The sequence below is a fragment of the Poecilia latipinna genome, unplaced genomic scaffold (genome assembly GCF_001443285.1).
Source record: "Poecilia latipinna isolate Pla-1442-1.1 unplaced genomic scaffold, P_latipinna-1.0 Scaffold834, whole genome shotgun sequence".
In the NCBI taxonomy this organism is placed as follows: Eukaryota; Metazoa; Chordata; class Actinopteri; order Cyprinodontiformes; family Poeciliidae; genus Poecilia; species Poecilia latipinna.
In genome coordinates this window covers 88,690-97,921 of record NW_015113450.1, presented here as the reverse complement: position 1 = coordinate 97,921, position 9,232 = coordinate 88,690, and the positions used below count along the sequence as shown (strand labels likewise).

General features: G+C 38.9%; 1 protein-coding gene across 1 annotated transcript; it reads left to right on the top strand.

Moving 5' to 3' along the window:
* The first annotated feature begins 1,166 nt into the window (after positions 1-1,166).
* Positions 1,167-8,024, top strand: tmem267 (transmembrane protein 267). The gene is made up of 3 exons (XM_015047585.1): positions 1,167-1,276; positions 4,025-4,490; positions 4,575-8,024. Exons 2-3 carry the CDS (start codon positions 4,083-4,085, stop codon positions 4,908-4,910), a joined length of 744 nt encoding a protein of 247 aa, XP_014903071.1. The 5' UTR covers positions 1,167-1,276; positions 4,025-4,082; the 3' UTR covers positions 4,911-8,024.
* The last annotated feature ends 1,208 nt before the right edge of the window (positions 8,025-9,232 follow it).

Sequence of the window (9,232 nt, the reverse complement as noted above, 5' to 3'; positions counted from 1 at the left end):
CTCTTGAATCCCAACAACATATATTAGTGTTGAAAGATGTTATGGTCTTTAGTAGAATTAGCACTCAATGACCCAAGTGAAAGAAAGATGTTACCACAGAATCTATGAAGGTCACTTATATTTAACCAATGTGAATTAGAAACTTTGCTTTGCTCTAAATCCTGACTAATTTCATGAGTTGCCTGAAGATACATTCTTATTTATTTAGTTTTACTAAAAGCTTAATGGCAAGCGCAAGGTCCTGGCGGTCCACAGCTATGCCTTGCCAGTAATCAGTTACTCTGTTGGGGTAATAAGTCAGCCAAAGGAGGAAATTCAGACCACAGATGAAAGCTGCTCACAATGCTTGGTGAATTCCCCCCGAAACCCAGTATCCACAGGCTACACATTGTACACTAAGTGCAAAGAAGGAGGCAGATGAATAGCAAGCATCAGAGCCACTATCCAAGATGAAACATCCATGCTCTAAGAATATATCAGGAAGATGGCCCCGAGGAAGGAAGAGCTCAGTGAACATCCCAGACAAAAGAAGCTGAAAGAGACAGAATGAGGAAAACCATCATAGGAGGAAAAACCTTGAAAACATCCTGTGCATAAAAACTGCTTGTTTCATCAAAGGCAAAAAAATATTGATAAAAATAATAGACTTTACCTTCGTGTTTTGCAGGTAAAACTTTCTGATGAATTAATGAACAATTATGTTGCTGAAGGCTGAATGAAGGCTAAAATATTATTACCTGATCCAACTCATCCAAAAGGTAAGGTTGTATGACACAGTACCATACAAATATAATAAATTAGGGTCCCAAAATCGTTAAAGACCCTCTAAATTGTCTGTATTAGAAATACCAAGTTCAGTTGCAATTGCTCTCATAAATTCCTATAAATTTTCAAAGAATGTTTTACTTTTAGAATGTGGTATTGGTAATGTTTTTTCCCCATCTAAATATGTTTTTTTGTTGACATGCATCTATTTTACTTAAACTTTATTATTTCTTCGTTTGTTTGTCCAAAACAACTAAAGATAATATCACACTGGATCAAACTATACACTATAGTTTGGTTTGATCGTAAATTGAGAAATGTTGCTATATTTTGATGGTTCTACACCAATATTCACAATCCTTCCAAATCCGCTATGTTCCACACGCTGTACTTATTATTCCATCAATGACCAGTAGGTGGCAGCAACGTGAAGCGTGGAAGACTCTTGCAAAACACAGCAGAAGAAGACCCGGAAGCCCTAGCAGCAGGGTGTTTGATGCTGTGCTATGGGGTGAGTAACTTGATATGTTTCAACTAGTTGCTCTTAATCGCAACCAAGTGATAAGATAAGCAAATGTTAAATATTGTGATGCGGTGTGAGACGAAGCGCGTCATTCGTGAAGGAGACTGTTGACTGCATCCGCCGCTGACAGCCGCTGTCCGCCGCCTACACAAAGCAACATCTTGTTCCTCACCGCTGTCTTTCAGTCAGCGTCACTAACGTCACTGTAGCTCGATGAAATGCGCTTTATGGAGAAATATTTGTGTCCAGCTCTCTCTCTAAAATTGATATGTGGTTGCAGGATCGACGACGAGGCTGGGATATAAATAACAGCTAATTATTTTTTACGCGCTGGATCTTACTGTCAGGCTGTGCTTAAATGTGGGAATGAATGAGGCTGTCCCACATTTCAGTCAGTTACATCAGACTCGGAGACATTTTCTTATATTCCCTCAGGGTTTACTCTGACATGACTGAAGCTGTTTGAGCAATAATGGTTTGCTTACAGTGCCTTGCCCATGGATTGAGTTATATAATACGTAACCACGAACTTCATTGTATTTTATTGGGAATTAATGTGATAACTGACAAAAGGTAGACATCTGAATCAGGTGTGTTTTTTTTTAAAAAAAAAAGGAAACAGGCAGTGTGCCTTAAGGACAAGAATTGGGGAAACACTGGCATATTAATAAAATATATGTTTATAGTTACCACATTACCAAATAAGAAAAATATGTCATTGGGTGTCAGTACTTAGCAAAGTGTGTTCTTTTAAAAATGAGGAACTTGGTTGATATCTTAGATCTAATGGCAGTTGCCTGTACTACATAACTTAAAGCAGAAGTGCCCAAAGTCAGTCTTCAAGGGCCGGCATCCTGCATGTTTTAGTTCTGTCCCTGCTGGTGGCAACAACCTTTTCAGGAAGTCAGTATTTTTCTTAGGCCTTCTAATTTCATCCAGGCACATTAAACCAGGGGGAGATCTAAAACATGCAGGATGCCGGCCCTCGAGTACCGACTTTGGGCACCACTGTCTTAAAGGAATGTAGAAGAGATGCCTCATCTTTCAGTTAATCATGTGCTGAATGCCATGTTTTTTTGAGAATCACCTCTTTGGTGCTGGAATTAGAGTTGAAATTAGACTTGAACTCTGAGTTGGTGGGCGAGCGCTTTTTTATTTCTGAAAGCAAAAACTTAAAGAGTGACTACATTAAATCTGTAAAAGGTATGAAAAAGTAGTTGAATGATATGAAGCTTGAATGGTGTTTCCAGGTTAAAGTACTTGGAAATAGTTTTTCCAAGTACTTTCTTTCATTTTAGTGGCGCCCAAGATGATCACAAAAAGCAATTTTTTTATAAGCCATAGATGATGTCAATACCTAAAGACAGCAGCATTAGGCCTGTCACGATAACAAATTTTGCTGAGCGATTAATTGTCTAAAAAAATTATTGCAATAAACAATAATATTGTTTCAATACCTTTTGACACTGATTTAATGGAAATGACTAATAATGCAGCTATTTCCTGCCATAGATGGATACACTTTATTTTCAAACGAACACATAACACTGGAACTGATAAACTAAATAAAGCAACCAAAAACAAAAATGAAATGGATTCTCAGTTTCCATTAACAAAAAACGTACTTGAATAAAAACTTAACATAAAGCCAAAGTGAAATAAATACTGCATTCAACCAAAAGAGTGCAGATTATGAAGTCTGTATACTATATTGCCCTTCAGTAATCACTAGATTTAAATAGAGAAGATGGACACATCCGACTACCTAATGCAGTAGTTCACACTACACGATTTTTTGCCCCCATTTTCCCCTTAAGATAATCTTAGATCGTTGGCCGATCTAAGATTGTCGCTGGTGATTTCGTAACCGATCATTCTGCAGTATGATTTAGATCGTCGTGGCCGCTTCGATCTAAATCAGCGGTTTTCCCCGACCGGGAGCGTTAGAGCTGATTGACAGGTAGCCAATCAGAAAGCGCGGATTCTCCTCCACGCTTTCTGAGGGGAAATAACGAGGGGAATCCGAAACAGCTGACACGGCGCAACCCGAAGTCCAGCGGACATCGGAGATGATATGTGGAAACAACATTAATGTTTATTCAACATTTCGAGAAAGAATGTAGAAATGACAAGGGGAGGAGTTGGAGCCAAATTGCTACCGCAGTTGATGAACCCGGTAAGTTTCCAGCTGTTCTTCGTTAACGTGACATAAATAGGTTATAATGATTTTCATTCAGTCAGGACTCCAGCCACATGCATCACAGGTAGATTCTAGTAAAGCATTGATTAATGCCTGATATCAATATTATTTAACTGGACTTGTTGCCATTATTTTGGGCTAAAGTACAAGTCCAAAATAATGGCTGTTACACTAAGGAAATGGGAAGGGAGGGTCAGTGGAGAACACCGGAGCTGAGCCTTTTTTCATTCAGTGTCATCGGGAGAAAGGGGGGAAAAAAAGGCAGGAAGAGACGATAAAGCTGATAATTAAAATGAGGTCGATAGGTTTAATTTATCATTAATTGATTTATCGTTTATCGCGACAGGCCTAAGCAGCATTCACACTAATTAGCGTACATTAGTGTACATTTCTGTGGAGATAGGTCTTAAATGACATTCACAATTGTCTCAAATTTGAGTTGGTGAACCCTGCAGAAACCCTGCCATGATGTTCTTCTGTAGTTTCTGTTTCATTCCAAACGTTGAATCCTTCCTTTCTCTCTCCCTCTTCTGCAGTCTACCTTAACCTTGCTGATCTTCTCTGACGATAGGCTCCCCTTAGCCACCTTTTGACATGCAAGGCTTTTACTCCAAGCTCAACTCTTCCCCCTCCTCGTCTCCCCTGCTGGGGGTGGGCCTCAGGGCGGACAGCGCTCGGGTGCCTCTCAGCTTGGCCGTGGAGGCGGAGAAAGCCCAGGCGCTCCTGCAGACGTTCAGCTCCGCCTCTCTGTTGGCTTCAGCCGGACTCGGGGTGTTCTGCGTGGTGGCGGATCATGCGCTCCAGCTGTCCGCTATCCAGCAGCACCTGTGGCTGCGTGCTGCCTTGGACAACGCCACGCACGGATTGGTGGGGCTGTGGTCGTGGGCTGTTGTGATCGGACTGAGGAAAAAGAGTGATTTATATGAAGTGCTGCTGGCAGGCCTTCTGGCATCCATTATAGACTTGGACCATTTCTACATGGCTGGATCTCTGTCTCTCAAGGTCAGAGCTGTGCTACTTCTCACATTCTTTTAGGCCAAGTGAGACCATATCAATAATCTAAAAGTATGTAATTTCCTCCTCCAGGCTGCCGTGTCGCTGCCCCAGCGGCCTCCTCTCCACTGCTCCTCCCTTATCCCAGTCATCTGCCTCACCCTCCGCTTCCTGATGTGGCTTGGCCGCCTCAAAGACTCTTGGTGCTCGTTGCCATGGATGCTCTTCATTTCCATGACGTCTCACCACGTGCGGGACGCCGTGCGCCATGGCCTGTGGGTGTGTCCGTTCGGCAACACGGCGCCCGTCCCCTACTGGCTGTACGTCAGCACCACGGCGACACTTCCGCACCTGTGCTCCGTGCTCATGTACCTAACGGGAACCAGGGACGTGATCTCGACCAAACACGGCGTTGCGATCGACGTGTAGATGCGTCAGCTATCCCTGGATCAAAACATTGACAGTTTGAAATATTCAAATACTTGAAGTGACTGAAGAAAAATTTCTAACACTTGAAAGATTAAGATGATTTTTTTTTTTGTTTTTTATTTATTTGAGAACAGTTTTACAAAAGCAAACAGCCTGTACATAGACACACGAGCGTTGGGGTAGCCTGATGATTCAGTCTGCTCCTTTAATAATAATAAAAAAGAACAGAACTGGATGCAGAAGTTTAAATTTGTTTTAGATTATTCTAAAACACATACAGTGTATGTGTATATACATATAGTACACATACAGTCTCTACATATGTTCATGTTCACCTTCTCTTGGTATCAACCAGGTTCTGGCTGGATTTTGACTTCTTTTCAAGAGAGGTAGATAATTGAAAGATTTTTGCTTGACATCATCAACATATACCTTTTAAATATTTTTAATATTGTTTAGATCAGGGCCAAAACCAGTTTGGATTTCTGCTGGATATCATCGTCCTCATAAACACCCCACATTTGTCCAAGTTTTTTGGCTGGAGTTTGTTAACATAGACATTGCCTTCCTGCGCAATCCTGCCTGATTCTAATCTCACTTCAGTGCTCTGCCTGGGTTTTCTCCCATTCACCCGCATTTCTCTGGTAGAATTCAACTGTGCCAATCAGCAAACAGAAGGAAAAGCTGTGAACGATGAGGTCAATTTACAAATTACAATATGTCTGCAGTTTTAGAACTGGCAGCAGAGGCAGTGAACAACGCTTCCTCAGCTCGGCATTATGTCATGGCCAAAGGTTAGCGATTGGGTAAAATTTAAAATCTCAACAGAGTCCAGAAAGCAATTGTTTTTCAGCAACCGAGGGTCCAAACCAGGGCTGGTCTTTATCAGGCAAGGAATTTGAAGGAGGCTTGTCCTCTATGATGATGTAAAACTTGCTTCATTGTGGACAGTGGCACTGGTCCACCAATTTTCAGTTGGTAAAAGGTCCCAAACATTGAACGTTGTTCTTAAGCATTCTAATATTTTATCTCAAGATGACAATTTGGGTCAGATGGTTGAAACTTTGACTCGGTTGGTTTTTCCAACAAGTCAGGTGTCCCAAAACACACATCAAAACTACTTTTGGAAAACCAACATTTGGCTTCTGAAATGGCGCAGACCATAATCCTGTTAAAAGGCAACCAGTTTAAAAAGGTACAAATTCCAGCAAAAACGTTCTAGATTTTGATATTAACAGACATGTAACAAATATTTTGGGGAGAGTATGTATACATTTGAGCTTGTAAGTAGTCCTGTGGATTCAAGGAAATACAAAATCCTTTAAGTTACTACTGTTGTGTTGTACAATACAACATTTTGAATATTTATGCTTATGAATTGAAGTACATCTCCGACCAGAACTGTGTTGTTTTTTGAGTAAAGGAACATTCCAAAATGGGTGCCAATCTTGGATCATTATGAAATGACTCTTTGTGGATACTTGTATCATGTATTTAAATCTTTATCTGCAAAGTAAGTTTCTCTGAAGTGACTCTGTCCAGTGACTGTTTTATACCAGCTTCGACATGTGTTAAAAATTTCCAGAATATATTTTCACAACACATGGGCTTTGAGATTCTCACAATATGGCAGAGAAAAAGTGTAAAATAAGTTTTTGTTTTCAATGGAAGTTGGAAAATATTATTTTTTTTTTCAGTCTGGTGACTAGAAGCTGTTCTTTGTCACTCTTTGCTGACCTCTACAGGAGAGACTTGTCACTGCAGCACATTCCCTTTCATCTGATCAGGCCGTTTAGCCGTATGGATGGTATGATCAGTAATTTTTGTGGTTGTATAGGTGGGACTTTGTAAAAACCTTAGTTTGTGTTGAAACTGGTAACCAACCCATGTCTGATCTGCACCAATCAGTGAAAAATTTTACAATTCAGCCTCAACAACTCAAGGAAAAGCCAACCAAAGGTCGACCACAGGCTGTTTGAAACTCGCACGCCATTTTTTCGATGGAGATAGTTTAAGCACATGTACACATTTTGACGATTTTCTGTCTGACTTCAACCAATGACATCCATTTCTAATCACCACAACACGAAATTGCCTATATTAATATGTAACTGTTATAGCTGTCCCTTCACCTGACACTTCATTGTGATGCTTGGAGAAGCCATTCTGTCTAACCAGCAGTAACTTGCTACTGTCTGAGCCTTTTGTCGTTTTGGCTTTCAGTGCCGCCTTCTTCAGATACGGACTGTTTCACTCTTCTGATTGTTTGCTTGTAACGTTTAAGCATTTGGTGATTTTTGCCAATCGCAAATCTGAAATATGCTGGATTTTTATTTTGTTTTTTGAGTAGGGTGTTCATAACATTGGCACATGTTTTATTGGTATGAAGAAACATTCACATTAGTATCGACAAAAACAGTTAAAAATGAAAAAAAAAAAAAACATTTACAGGTAGTCTAGTGAAATAGGTGTACAGTGAAAACACACATTCCTAAGCAGTATTATTAACACTAGAATTTTGCATAACATAGTGATGGGCTTGATGGGTGTATTGTTTGATTGTAAGGTATCATGGGTACGATGTATTTCTCTCCTGCTGTGTGTATTGTAAATGTAAACTTTTTAAGCAAGGTGAGAGTTTTATTTTTTGCCTTTTCTTTGGATTGAGGAAGCGGCTGTATTAAAGCCCCTTGTCCACTAGAGGGCTCCTGGAGTTTGTGTATTACTGCTAAAAGTTTCTTTTCAAGCATTAAGTTTCTAAAATAATACAAAAACATTTGAGGGAAAGTTAGATTGAATTTGCACAGGTTATTTTATATATTTATATTTAAAAAAAAACAACTTTTTATTGCATGAGAGTATCTGATTTGTATGCGTCTCGTTTTGTTGGTGGCATCATTAATATTTGAATGACGGACATCCTTCATGTTTGTTGAGGTTCTCTGAACATTAGTGGAGAATAACGGTTGCTTAACACTGGAACTTTACCTTAAAGCTAAAGAAAGATGTGAGCACTGCAAGTGTTTTTGTCACACACCTCTGCACCGGTGTATGTGAAAAGTTTGTGTTTGTGGTGTGAATGTATTTGCCATGCTATTTAAAATGCTCCCCCCCCCACCCCCCCAGTAAAAATATTTTACTGCTGCTTATTTTCTTTTTATCTTTGACTGATTTTGATGTGTTGAATATTTGCACTTTAAGTTTTTAAAATGTGAAATATACTTAATTTTTGAGTGATTTTGTAAGGTGAGGGTCTTTAGTATTTAGAACATATGCAGAGTACCGAGTTAATTCTAGTGTTGTTCTTTTATCTCAATAAAATATATCCTATATAAATATTACTTTGTATATTTTTTTAGTTCCCTGCTAACTGTAAGGCCAATTTTCTTGTGGCCTGAGTGTATTTTGAATGGACACTTAAAGGCATCCATGTAATTATTGTCATGTTTGACTGATTTCATTACAGTTTTAAGAGAGCAACTCTATTTGCTCTTGCATAAAGTGCAGAAAAAAATGGCAAAGTAAAATTAGATATGCATTCCTAGATCTCAGAAATACATTTCATATACTAAAACAGTGCTGAGTACTTAACCATGACAAGTTATAAGGGAATTATTAATACAGATTAAATTCTTATTCTCAAAAGGATATCTTTGTTTTGTTTTTCTGAAGATTGAGCATAAAAATAAAGCATTTATAGGTAGTCTAGTTAAATAGATGTGACGTGAACAAAGTGAATTAAGCAGTATTATTAACACTAAAATTTCCCATAACATGCAACATAGTGATGGGCTGTAGGGGTGTGCTGTGCAATTGTAAGGTATCACAGGGACAATGCATTTTTCTCCTGCTGTGTCTATTGTAACCTGGAAACTTTTTAAGCAAGCCCAGTCTTTTCCCTTTTCTGTTTTTTGGATTGAAGAAGTACATGTATTGATGTCCCGTTTCCACTAGAGGGCTCCTGGAGTTTATAATACTGCTAAAAGTTTATTTTCAAGTGTTAAGTTTAAAAAAAAATAATAATAATAATGCAAAAACGATTGAGGGAAAGTTAGATTAAATTTGCTCAACTTATTTTATATATATATATAAAAAAAAATAATAATAATTGTTTTATTCCATGAGAGAATTTGCTTCGTATCCGTCTCATTTTGTTGGTGACTTCATTGACATTTGAATAACACACATCCTTCATGTTTGGTGAGATACTCTGAACATCTGGAGAACAACGGTTGCTAAACACCAAATGTTATCTAAAAGGTAAGGAAAGATGAGATGTGAGCACTGCAAGTGTTTTTGTCACACACACCTCTGCACCGGTG